The 12,783-nt window shown below is 56.7% G+C and overlaps 1 protein-coding gene across 2 annotated transcripts in view; it reads right to left on the minus strand.

Moving 5' to 3' along the window:
- The window catches only part of xpnpep1 (X-prolyl aminopeptidase (aminopeptidase P) 1, soluble), a 99,616-nt gene extending 94,016 nt beyond the window's left edge, over nucleotides 1-5,600 (minus strand). The window contains exon 1 of one of the 2 annotated variants that reach the window (XM_070874958.1): nucleotides 5,454-5,600. In XM_070874958.1, coding sequence (XP_070731059.1) covers nucleotides 5,454-5,583 — 130 coding nt within the window. In that variant the 5' untranslated portion in view covers nucleotides 5,584-5,600. The remainder of the gene's footprint in view (nucleotides 1-5,453) is intronic. The other variant, XM_070874960.1, reaches the window with a different exon arrangement.
- Nucleotides 5,601-12,783: the final 7,183 nt, after the last annotated feature.

Here is a 12,783-nt window from a genome sequence, read left to right on the forward strand (position 1 = left end):
TCTCTCTCTCCCCCCCCTTGCCCCACTCTCTCCCTTGCCTCTCTCTCTCTCTCTCTCTCTCTCTCTTCTCTCTCTCTCTCCCCCCCTTGCCTCTCTCTCTCTCTCTCTCTCCCCCCCTTGCCCCACTCTCTCTCTCTCTCTCTCCCCCCCTTGCCCCACTCTCTCTCTCTCTCCCCCCCTTGCCCCACTCTCTCTCCCCCCCCTTGCCCCACTCTCTCTCCCCCCCTTGCCCCACTCTCTCTCCCCCCCCTTGCCCCACTCTCTCTCCCCCCCTTGCCCCACTCTCTCTCCCCCCCCTTGCCCCACTCTCTCTCCCCCCCTTGCCCCACTCTCTCTCCCCCCCCTTGCCCCACTCTCTCTCTCTCTCTCTCCCCCCTTGCCCCACTCTCTCTCTCTCCACCCCCCTTGTCCCACTCTCTCTCGCTCTCTCTCCACCCCCCTTGCCCCACTCTCTCTCTCTCCACCCCCCTTGCCCCACTCTCTCTCTCTCTCTCTCTCTCTCCCCCCCTTGCCCCACTCTCTCTCTCTCTCTCTCTCTCCCCCCCCTTGCCCCACTCTCTCTCTCTCTCCCCCCCCCTTGCCCCACTCTCTCTCTCTCTCTCTCTCTCTCTCTCCCCCCCTTGCCCCACTCTCTCTCTCTCTCTCCCCCCCCTTGCCCCACTCTCTCTCTCTCTCTCCCCCCTTGCCCCACTCTCTCTCTCTCTCTCTCTCTCTCCCCCCCCTTGCCCCACTCTCTCTCTCTCTCTCTTCCCCCCCCTTGCCCCACTCTCTCTCTCTCTCCACCCCCTTGCCCCACTCTCTCTCTCTCTCCACCCCCCTTGCCCCACTCTCTCTCTCTCTCCCCCCCCTTGCCCCACTCTCTCTCTCTCCCCTCCCCTTGCCCCACTCTCTCTCTCTCTCCCCTCCACTTGCCCCACTCTCTCTCTCTCTCTCCCCCCTCCCCTTGCCCCACTCTCTCTCTCTCTCCTCTCCCCCCCTTGCCCCACTCTCTCTCTCTCTCTCTCTCTCTCTCTCCCCCCCCTTGCCCCACTCTCTCTCTGCCCCGCCCTTGCTCCACTCACTCTCTCTCTCTCTCTCCCCCCCCCCCTTGCCCCACTCTCTCTCTCTCTCTCTCTCTCTCTCTCTCCCCCCCCCTTGCCCCACTCTCTCTCTCCCCCCTTGCCCCACTCTCTCTCCCCCCTTGCCCCACTCTCTCCCCCCCCCCTTGCCCCACTCTCTCTCCCCCCTTGCCCCACTCTCTTCCCCCCCCCCTTGCCCCACTCTCTCCCCCCCCCTTGCCCCACTCTCTCCCCCCCCTTGCCCCACTCTCTCTCTCTCCCCCCCCCTTGCCCCACTCTCTCTCTCTCCCCCCCCCTTGCCCCACTCTCTCTCCCCCCCTTGCCCCACTCTCTCTCCGCCCCTTTGCCCCGCTCGCTCTCTCCCTCACCCTTGCCCCGCGCTCTCTCTCCCCCACCCTTGTCCCGCGCACTCTCGCCCTCGCCCCTGCTCTCTCTCTCTCTCTCTCTCTCTCTCTCTCGACCCCCGCTCTCTCTCTCACCCCCCCGCGCTCTCTCACCCCCCCTTGCCCCGCTCGCTCTCCCCCCCTTGCCCCGCTCGCTCGCTCTCTTTACCCCCCCCTTGCCCCCGCTCTCTCTCTCTCCCCCCCTTGCCCCGCTCGCTCTCTTTCCCCCCCCTTTGCCCCCCGCTCGCTCTCTCTCCCCCCCTTGCCCCCCGCTCTCTCTCTCTCTCTCTCTCTCCCCCCTTGCCCCGCTCGCTCTCTCTCTCCCCTTGCCCCGCTCGCTCTCTCTCTCTCCCCCCCCTTGCCCCGCGCTCTCTCCCTCTCTATCTCTCTCCCTCCCCCCCCGCTCTCTCTCTATCTCTCTCTCTCCTCCCCCCCCACCCTGCTCTCTCTCTCTCCTCCCTCCCCCCACCCTGCTCTCTCTCTCTCCTCCCTCCCCCCACCCTGCTCTCTCTCTCCTCCCCCCCCACCCTGCTCTCTCTCTCCTCCCCCCCACCCTACTCTCTCTCTCTCTCTCCTCCCTCCCCCCACCCTGCTCTCTCTCTCTTCCCTCCCCCACCCTGCTCTCTCTCTCTTCCCTCCCCCCACCCTGCTCTCTCTCTCCTCCCTCCCCCCACCCTGCTCTCTCTCTCTCTCTCTCTCTCCTCCCTCCCCCCACCCTGCTCTCTCTCTCTTCCCTCCCCCCACCCTGCTCTCTCTCTCTTCCCTCCCCCCACCCTGCTCTCTCTCTCTCTCTCTCTCTTTCCCTCCCCCCACCCTGCTCTCTTCCCTCCCCCCACCCTGCTCTCTCTCTCTCCACCCCCCCCTGCTCTCTCTCTCCTCTCCCCCCCCCTGCTCTCTCTCTCTTCTCCCCCCCCTGCTCTCTCTCTCTCTTCTCCCCCCCCCCGCTCTCTCTCTCTTCTCCCCCCCCCGCTCTCTCTCTCTTCTCCCCCCCCCCTGCTCCCTCTCTCTTCTCCCCCCCCTGCTCTCTCTCTCTCTCTTCTGCCCCCCCGCTCTCTCTCTCTCCCCCCCCCGCTCTCTCTCTCTCTCTCCCCCCCTGCTCTCTCTCTCTCTCTCCCCCCCTGCTCTCTCTCTCTCTCTTCCCCCCCCTGCTCTCCCTCCCCTCCCCTCCCCCCCTGCTCTCTCTCTCTCCTCCCCTCCCCCCCTGCTCTCTCTCTCCTCCCCTCCCCCCCTGCTCTCTCTCTCCTCCTCCCCTCCCTGATCTCTCTCTCTCTCTTCTGCCCCCCCGCTCTCTCTCTCTCCCCCCCCCGCTCTCTCTCTCTCTCTCCCCCCTGCTCTCTCTCTCTCTGTTCCCACCCCTGCTCTCCCTCCACTCCCCTCCCCCCCTGCTCTCTCTCTCCTCCCCTCCCCCCCTGCTCTCTCTCTCCTCCTCCCCTCCCTGATCTCTCTCTCCTCCTCCCCTCCCTGATCTCTCTCTCTCTCCTCCCCTCCTGCTCTCTCTCTCCTCCCCTCCCCCCCTGCTCTCTCTCTCCTCCCCTCCCCCCCTGCTCTCTCTCTCCTCCCCTCCCCCCCTGCTCTCTCTCTCCTCCCCTCCCCCCCTGCTCTCTCTCTCCTCCCCTCCCCCCTGCTCTCTCTCTCCTCCCCTCCCCCCCTGCTCTCTCTCTCCTCCCCTCCCCCCCTGCTCTCTCTCTCCTCCCCTCCCCCCCTGCTCTCTCTCTCCTCCCCTCCCCCCCTGCTCTCTCTCTCCTCCCCTCCCCCCCTGCTCTCTCTCTCCTCCCCTCCCCCCCTGCTCTCTCTCTCCTCCCCTCCCCCCCTGCTCTCTCTCTCCTCCCCTCCCCCCCTGCTCTCTCTCTCCTCCCCTCCCCCCCTGCTCTCTCTCTCCTCCCCTCCCCCCCTGCTCTCTCTCTCTCCTCCCCTCCCCCCCTGCTCTCTCTCTCCTCCCCTCCCCCCCTGCTCTCTCTCTCCTCCCCTCCCCCCCTGCTCTCTCTCTCCTCCCCTCCCCCCCTGCTCTCTCTCTCCTCCCCTCCCCCCCTGCTCTCTCTCTCCTCCCCTCCCCCCCTGCTCTCTCTCTCCTCCCCTCCCCCCCTGCTCTCTCTCTCCTCCCCTCCCCCCCTGCTCTCTCTCTCCTCCCCTCCCCCCCTGCTCTCTCTCTCCTCCCCTCCCCCCCTGCTCTCTCTCTCCTCCCCTCCCCCCCTGCTCTCTCTCTCTCCTCCCCCCCCCTGCTCTCTCTCTCTCCTCCCCCCCCCTGCTCTCTCTCTCTCCTCCCCCCCCTGCTCTCTCTCTCTCCTCCCCCCCTGCTCTCTCTCTCTCCTCCCCCCCTGCTCTCTCTCTCTCCTCCCCCCCCGCTCTCTCTCTCCTCCCCCCCCGCTCTCTCTCTCCTCCCCCCTCCCTGCCCGCTCTCTCTCTCCTCATCCCCCCCGCTCTCTCTCCTCCCCCCCCATGCTCTCTCTCCTCCCCCCCCACGCTCTCTCTCCTCCCCCCCGCGCTCTCTCTCCTCCCCCCCGCGCTCTCTCTCTCTCCACCCCCCCCCCGCTCTCTCTCTCTCCACCCCCCCCCCGCTCTCTCTCCACCCCCCCCCCCGCTCTCTCTCTCCACACCCCCCCCCCCATCTCACTCGCTCTCTCTCTCTCTCTCTCCACCCCCCCCTTGCCCCGCTTGCTCACTTCCCCACCCTTCCCCCGCTCTCTCTCTTCCACACCCTTCCCCCGCTCTCTCTCTCTCTTCCGCCTTGCCCCGCTCTTTCTCTTTTCCTCCCCCCCCTTGCCCCGCTCGCGCTCTCTCCCCCCCCATGCCCCGCTCGCGCTCTCTCCCCCCCCCTTGCCCCGCTCGCGCTCTCTCCCCCCCCCTTGCCCCGCTCGCGCTCTCTCCCCCCCCTTGCCCCGCTCGCGCTCTCTCCCCCCCCCTTGCCCCGCTCGCGCTCTCTCCCCCCCCCCCCCTTGCCCCGCTCGCGCTCTCTCCCCCCCTTGCCCTGCTTGCTCTCTCTCTCTTCTCCCCCCTTGCCCCGCTCGCTCTCTCTCTCTCTTCCCCCCCTTGCCCCGCTCGCTCTCTCTCTTCCCCCCCCCCTTGCCCCGCTCGCTCTCTCTCTTCCCCCCCCCTTGCCCCGCTCGCTCTCTCCCCCCCCCCTTGCCCTCTCTCTCTTCCCCCCCCTTGCCCCGCTCGCTCTCTCTCTTCCCCCCCCCTTGCCCCGCTCGCTCTCTCTCTTCCCCCCCCTTGCCCCGCTCGCTCTCTCTCTTCCCCCCCTTGCCCCGCTCGCTCTCTCTCTCTCCTCCCCCTTGCCCCGCTCGCTCTCTCTCTCTCCTCCCCCTTGCCCCGCTCGCTCTCTCTCTCTCCTCCCCCTTGCCCCGCTCGCTCTCTCTCTCTTCCCTCCCTTGCCCCGCTCGCTCTCTCTCTCTTCCCCCCCTTGCCCCGCTCGCTCTCTCTCTCTCTTCACACCCCCCTTGCCCCGCTCGCTCTCTCTCTCTTCACCCCCCCTTGCCCCGCTCGCTCTCGCCCACCTTGCCCCGCGCACTCTCTTCCCCCTCCCCCTTGCCCCGCTCGCGCTCTCTTCCCTCCCCCTTGCCCCGCTCTCTTCCCCCCCTTGCCCCGCTCGCGCTCTCTTCCTCCCCCTTGCCCCGCTCTCTTCCCCCCCCTTGCCCCGCTCGCGCTCTCTTCCTCCCCCTTGCCCCGCTCTCTTCCTCCCCCTTGCCCCGCTCGCGCTCTCTTCCCCCCCCTTGCCCCGCTCGCGCTCTCTTCCCCCCCCTTGCCCCGCTCGCGCTCTCTTCCCCCCCCTTGCCCCACTCACTCTCTCTCTCGCCCTCTCTCTCCCCTTCTCTCTCTTCCCCCTTGTATCTCTCTCTCTCCCCCTTGTTTCTTTCTTTCTCCCCCTTGTATCGCTCTCTCGCCCCAGCCCCACTCCCACTCCCACTCCCCCCTTGGCCCACTCTCATTCCCTCTACCCCTTGCCACTCTCTCACTCCCCTTGCCCCACTTTTCTCTTTTTTTCTCTCTCTCTCCCCCACTCCGCCTCGTTACTCACCTGATTCTGATTCCTTTTCTCCACCTGATTTCTTCACCGGCTGGGGGCCGCCATTTGTAATTACGTCACCGGCCGGCCACCGGCTGAGAGCTGGCTCTGCGCATGTCTGTGTTTCCTCTCGTCTGCACATGCGGTTCACTCAAACTCAGTTGGCTCTTGGCGACCGGGTCTGCGCATGCGCGGCTCGGTGCAAGAAACAAGCGCATGCGCATTTGCAAATGTTTGTGAAGGGGCTTCTTGTCTCCTGTGTTTGCAAACTTGGACCATTCTCCCTCCTGGTTCAAAATATTATTCATGTATTTAGAGTTCACATGATCACAAGATAAAAATAGACGAGGAAAGCCATTCAACCAATCCTGCTCCCTCATCAACCTGAAAAACTTGGAAAAACTTAACAGCTTAAAAAAAATCAACTGAAGTACAGCTCTGAATAAAGCCCACTGCCTCAGGCTGACTGAATCAGTTGAATTCATTCTTTAATACACTGGGTCTGAGGGATTTTTATCAGGGTTTTGGGATGACATTCTGTAATTCCGGTTGGTTTTCTGTGCAAACTGAAACTCAACGGCCTCACATATATGTTGAAGTATATGAGTTTCTGAGGGGGGATTGACAGGGTAGATGCTGAGAGGTTGCTTCCCTGGCTGGAGTGTCTAGAACTAAGGGGCAAAGCCCAGGATAAGAAGTCGGCCATTTAAGACAGATGAGGAGGAATTTCTTCACTCAGATTGTTGTGAATCTTTGGAATTCTCTGCCCCAGAGGGCTGTGGATGCTGATTCGTTCAGTATATTCAAGGCTGAGAGAGACAGATTTTTGGACTCTAAGGGAATCAAGGGATGTGGAGATCGGGCGGGAAAGTGGAGTTGAAGTCGAAGATCAGCAATGATCCTATTGAATGGCGAGCAGGCTCGAAGGGCCACCTGTCCTACTCCTGCTCCTAATTCTTATGTTCTTATACAACCTACAACAACAGCTACTTTTATTTATATAACGCCTTTAACATAGTAAAACGTTGCAAGGCGCTTCGCAGCAGTGTAAATTTGACACCGAGCACATAAGAAGAAATTACGGCAGATGAGCAAAAGCTTGGTTAAAGAGGTAGGTTTTAAGGAGGAAAGAGAGGTAGAGAGGCGGAGAGGTTTAAGGAGTGAGTTCCAGAGCTTGGGGCCTAGGCAGCTGAAGGCACTGCCACCGCAGTTGAGCAGTTATAATCAGGGATGCTCAAGAGGGCAGAATTTGAGGAGCGTAGATATCTCGTGGGGTTGTGAGGCTGAAATAGATTACAGAGATAGGGAGGGGCGAGGCCGTGGAGGGATTTGTAAACAAGGATGAGAATTTTGAAATCGAGGCGTTGTTTAACCATGAGCCAATGTAGGTCAGCGAGCACAGGGGGTGATGGGTGATCGTGGCTTGGTGCGAGTTGGGACACGGGCTGCCGAGTTTTGGAAGACCTCAAAGTTACGTAGCGTAGAATGTGGGAGGCCAACCAGGAGTGCGTCGGAGTAATCAAATCTAGCAGTAACAAAAGCATGGATGAGGGTTTCAGCAGCAGAAGAGCTGAGGCAGGTGTGAAGGCGGGCAATGTTACGGATGTGGAAATAGGTGGTTTTAGTTATGCCATGGATATGTGGCCGGAAGCTCATTTCAGAGTCAAATATGACGCTTAGGTTACGAACACTCTGATTTAGCCTCAAATAGATGTTAGGGAGAGGGATGGAGATGGTGGCTCGGGAACACAATTTGTGACGGGGACCCAAGACAATGGCTTCGGTCTTCCCAATATTTAATTGGAGAAAATTGGATGTTGGACAAGCAGTCTGACAATTTAGAGACCATGGAGGAGTTGAGAGAAGTAGTGGAGAGGTAGAGCTGGATGTCGTCAGCGTAAATGGGGAAACTGACTCCGTGTTTTCAGATGATATCGCCAAGGGGCAGCACATAGATGAGAAATAAGAGGGGGCCAAGAATAGTTCCTTGGGGGACACCAGAGGTAACGATGCGAGAGTGGGAAGAGAAGCCGTTGCAGGAGATTTTCTGGCTACGATTAGTCAGATAAGAATGGAACTAGGCGAGTGCAGTCCCACCCAGCTAGACGATGGTGGAGAGGCAGTGGAGGAGGATGGAGTCCTCAACTGTGTCAAAGGCTGCAGACAGATCCAGAAGGATGAGGAGGGTCACAAAGGATGACACTTGTGACTTTGATGAGAGCCGTTTTGGTACTGTGGCAGGGGCGGAAACCAGATTGAAAATGTTATACATGTAAACCTGTACATACCTTGTGTAACCACCAGAGCTCATGTCTTGGAGTCCCAAGGGATCCCACAATCCCTTGGGAGCAGTGGAACTTAAGGAGGCCTCACAGGCTGGAGAGGCACTGGAGATCTGCAATAAAAGACTACGGTCACACTTTACTTTGAGCTCACGGTATCCAGTCAGACTCTTAATTCATACATTACAACTGGCGACGAGATACAGATGACGAACCCAACGATGCAGAGAACCATAGGCATCCTGGAGAAATTCTCGGAGGGAGATGATTGGGAAACCTTCGTGGAGCGACTCAACCAATACTTCGTGGCCAACGAGCTGGAAGGAGAAGCGAACGCTGCCAAACGAAGGGCGACTCTCCTCACTGTCTGCGGAGCACCAACATACGGCCTCATGAAAAATCTGCTTGCTCCAGCGAAACCCACAGAGAAATCGTACGATGATTTGTGCACACTGGTCCGGGAGCATCTGAACCCGAAAGAAAGCGTTCTGCACCTACAAAAGGTCTTAAGGCCAGGAAGTGGTGAGTTATGTCGCCGAGCTAAGACGCCTTGCAGGACATTGCAAATTTGAAGGACATTTGGAGCACATGCTCAGAGACTTTTTCGTACTTGGCATTGGCCACAAAACCATACTTCGCAAACTTTTGACTGTAGAGACCCCAAATTTGAGTAAAGCCATAGCGATAGACCAAGCATTCATGGCCACCAGTGACAATACTAAGCAAATCTCTCAGCACACGAGTGCTGCTACAAGTACTGTGAACAAAGTGATGTTGCTTTCAAATCGCAACATACAGGGCAGACCCCACATGCCTGCAGCTGCACGTCCGCAGATGTCTCCGAGTCCACCATCAAGGGTGGTGAATGCAAGGCCATTAACACCTTGTTGGCGCTGCAGGGGTGATCATCGTTTCCATTCATGCCGCTTCAAAGGGTACGTTTGCAAGGGCTGTGGAACAATGGGACACCTCCAATGTATGTGCAGGCGAGCTGCAAACCCTGTTAATCTTGCAAACCACCATGTTGCAGAGGAGGACAGATCCACGGCGAATCACGATGAACCAGAGACTCATCCGAGAAGGCAGAGGTATATGGGATGCACACATTCACCATAAAGTGTCCCCCGATAATGCTGAAGGTTGAATTAAAGGGTGTCAATGGAGCTGAACACGGGCGTGAGCCAGTCCATTATGAGCAAAAAGACTTTCGATAAATTGTGGTGCAGCAAGGCCTCAAGGCCAGTCTTAACTCCCATTCGCACAAAACTGAGAGCTTACAAAAAGGAACTGATTCCCGTAATCGGCAGTGCTACTGTAAAGGTCTCCTACGATGGAGCGGTGCACAAGCTATCACTCTGGGTGGTACAGGGCGATGGTCCCACGCTGCTCGGCAGGAGCTGGCTGGGAAAGATACGCTGGAACTGGGACAACGTCTGAGCATTCTCGTCCGCTGACGCACTTCATGTGCCAGGTCTTAAACAAGTTCCCTTCGCTATTCGAACCAGGCATCGGGAAGTTCCAATGAGCAAAAGTGCAGATCCACCGAATTCCGGGGGCGTAACCCATCCATCACAAGGCGTGAGCAGTACCGTACATGATGAGAGAAAGAGTAGAGATCGAGCTAGACTGGCTGCAACTAGAGGGCATCATTTCGCCGATCGAATTCAATGAGTGGGCCAGTCCGATTGTGCCAGTCCGATTGTTCCAGTCCTCAAGGGAGATGGCACCGTCAGAATCTGTGGTGATTACAAAGTAATTATCAATTGTTTCTCTCTGCAGGATCAATACCCGCTACCAAAGGCTGACGACATTTTTGCTACGCTGGGGGGAGGAAAGACATTCACGAAGCAGGATCTGACTTCAGCCTACATGACGCAGGAGCTGCAGGAATCATCGAAGGGCCTCAACTGCATCAACACGCACAAAGGTCTCTTCATCTACAACAGGTGCCCATTTGGAATTCGATCAGCCGCGGCGACATTCCAAAGAAAAATGGAAAGCTTACTGAATTCGGTCCCACGCACGGTGGTCTTCCAGGATGACATCTTGGTCACAGGTCGGAACACAGTCGAGCAGAACCTGGAGGAGGTTCTTAGTCGACTCAACCGCGTGGGGCTCAGGTTAAAACGCTCAAAGTGCATTTTCCTGGCACCTCAAGTGGGCTTCCTGGGGAGAAGAATCACGGCGGACGGCATCAGGCCCACCGATTCGAAGACGGAGGCAATCGAGAACGCACCGAGGCCACAGCACGAGATGGAGCTGCGGTCGTTTCTAGGACTCCTGAACTATTTGGTAACTTCTTACCGGGTCTCAGCACACTGTTCGAACTACTGCATGCCTTACTTTGTAAAGGAGATGAATGGGTATGGGGCAAAAGCCAAGAAAATGCCTTTGTAACAGCTAGAAAATTGTTATGCTCAAACAAATTGCTTGTGTTGTATGATCCATGTAAGTGTTTGGTACTAGCATGTGATGTGTCGTCGTACGGTGTCGAGTGTGTATTGCAACAAGCTAATGAATCTGGGAAAGTGCAACCGGTTGCTTATGCATCCGGAAGTCTGTCGAAGGCTGAGAGAGCCTACAGCATGATTGAAAAAGAAGCGTTAGCGTGTGTCTATGGGGTAAATAAAATGCATCAATATCTGTTTGGGCTCAAATTTGAATTGGAAACTGACCATAAGCCATTGATATCCCTTTTTTCCGAAAGTAAGGGGATAAATACGAATGCATTGGCCCGCATCCAGAGGTGGATGCTCACGTTGTCCGCATACAATGATGCCATCCACCACAGGCCAGGCACAGAAAACTGTGCTGATGCTCTCAGCAGGCTGTCATTGCCCACCATGGGGGTGGAAATGGCACAGCCCGCTGATTTAGTCATGGTTATGGAAGCATTCGAGAGTGAGCAATCACCCGTCACGGCCCGGCAGATTAGAACCTGGACGAGACAGGACCCCTTACTGTCCCTACTAAAAAATTGTGTGCTCCACAGGAGCTGGTCCAGTGTTCCACAGGAAATGCAGGACGAGATAAAGCTGTACCAGCGACGCAAAGATGAAATGTCTATACAAGCAGACTGCCTTCTGTGGGGTAATCGGGTAGTGGTATTGATGGGACTTAGAGTCCTGCGTGCATAAATGTAACACATGCCCACAGTTAAGCAATGCACCCAGGCAAGCGCCACTAAGTTTATGGTCTTGGATAGCCAAACCGTGGTCCAGGGTCCGTGTCGACTATGCAGGCCCATTTTTGGGTAAAATGTTCCTTGTGGTTGGAGGTGCGTACTCCAAATGGATTGAATGTGAGATAATGTCGGCAAGCATGTCCGCTGCCACCACTGCAAGCCTGCGGGCCGTGTTTGCCATGTACGGACAGCCTGATGTCCTTGTGAGCGACAACGGGTCATGTTTCACCAGTGCAGAGTTCAAAGAGCTCATGACCCGTAATGGGACAGCAGGCAGCAGCAGGCAAGTCCTTGGCATCTTGGGTGGCTCTGCTGCACAGGAGGGCAGGAAAAAGGGTGGGAGAGCTATTGTGGTAGGGGATTCTATTGTAAGGGGAATAGATAGATGTTCCTGCGGCCGCAATCAAGACTCCAGGATGGTATGTTGCCTCCCTGCTGCAAGGGTCAAGGATGTCTCGGAGCGGTTGCAGGACATTTTGGAGGGGGAGGGTGAACAGCCAGTTATCTTGGTGCATATAGGTACCAACGATATAGGTAAAAAATGGAATGAGGTCCGACAATCTGAATTTAGGGAGCTAGGAGTTAAATTAAAAAGTTGGACCTCAAAGGTAGTAATCTCAGGATTGCTACCAGTGCCAGGTGCTAGTAAGAGTAGGAATCGCAGGATAGCTTTGATGAATACATGGCTTGAGGAGTGGTGCAGAAGGGAGGGATTCAAATTCCTGGGACATTGGAACCGGTTCTGGGGAAGGTGGGACCAGTACAAACCGGACAGTCTGCACCTGGGCAGGACCGGAACCAATGTCCTAGGGGGAGTGCTTGCTAGTGCTGTTGGGAAGGGGTTAAACTAATATGGCAGGGGATGAGAACCTATGCAGGGAGATGGAGGGAAGTAGAATGGGGGCAGAAGCAAAAGATAGAAAGAAGAAAAGTAAAAGTGGAGGGCAGAGAAGCCCAAGGTAAAAATCAAAAAGGGCCACATTACAGCAAAATTCTAAAGGGGCAAAGTGTGTTGAAAAGACAAGCCTGAAGGCTCCGTGCCTCAATGCAAGGAGTATTCGAAATAAGGTGGAGCAGCAATAAATGAATATGATATAGTTGGCATCACGGACACATGGCTCCAGGGTGACCAAGGCTGAGAACTCAACATCTAGGGCTATTCAACATTCAGGAAGGATAGACAGAAAGAAAAAGGAGACGGGGTAGCGTTGCCGGTTAAAGAGGAAATTAACATAATAAAAAGGAAGGACATTAGCTTAGATGATGTGGAATCTGTATGGGTGGAGCTGCAGAATACCAAAGGGCAGAAAATGTTAATGGGAGTTGTGTACCGACCACCAAACAGTAGTAGTGAGGTTGGGGACAACATCAAACAAGAAATTAGGGATGCGTGCAATAAAGGTACAGCAGTTATCATGGGCGACTTTAATCTACATATAGATTGTGCTAACCAAACTGGTGGAGGAGGATTTCCTGGAGTGTATTAGGGATGGTTTTCGAGACCAATAGGTCGAGGAATCAACGAGAGGGCTGGCCATCCTAGACTGGGTGATGTGTACTGAGAAAGGACTAATTAGCAATTTTGTTGTGCGAGGTCCCTTGGGGAAGAGTGACCATAATATGGTAGAATTCTTCATTAAAATGGAGAGTGACACAGTTAATTCAGAGACTAGGGTCCTGAACTTAAGGAAAGATAACTTCGATGGTATGAGACGTGAATTGGCTAGAATAGACTGGCAAATGATACTTAAAGGGTTGATGGTGGATAGGCAATGGCAGACATTTAAAGAGCACATGGATGAACTTCAACAATTGTACATCCCTGTCTGGAGTAAAAATAAAACAGGGAAGGTGGCTCAACCGTGGCTAACAAGGA

Source organism: Pristiophorus japonicus, chromosome 3 (genome assembly GCF_044704955.1).
Source record: "Pristiophorus japonicus isolate sPriJap1 chromosome 3, sPriJap1.hap1, whole genome shotgun sequence".
Classification (NCBI taxonomy): domain Eukaryota; kingdom Metazoa; phylum Chordata; class Chondrichthyes; family Pristiophoridae; genus Pristiophorus; species Pristiophorus japonicus.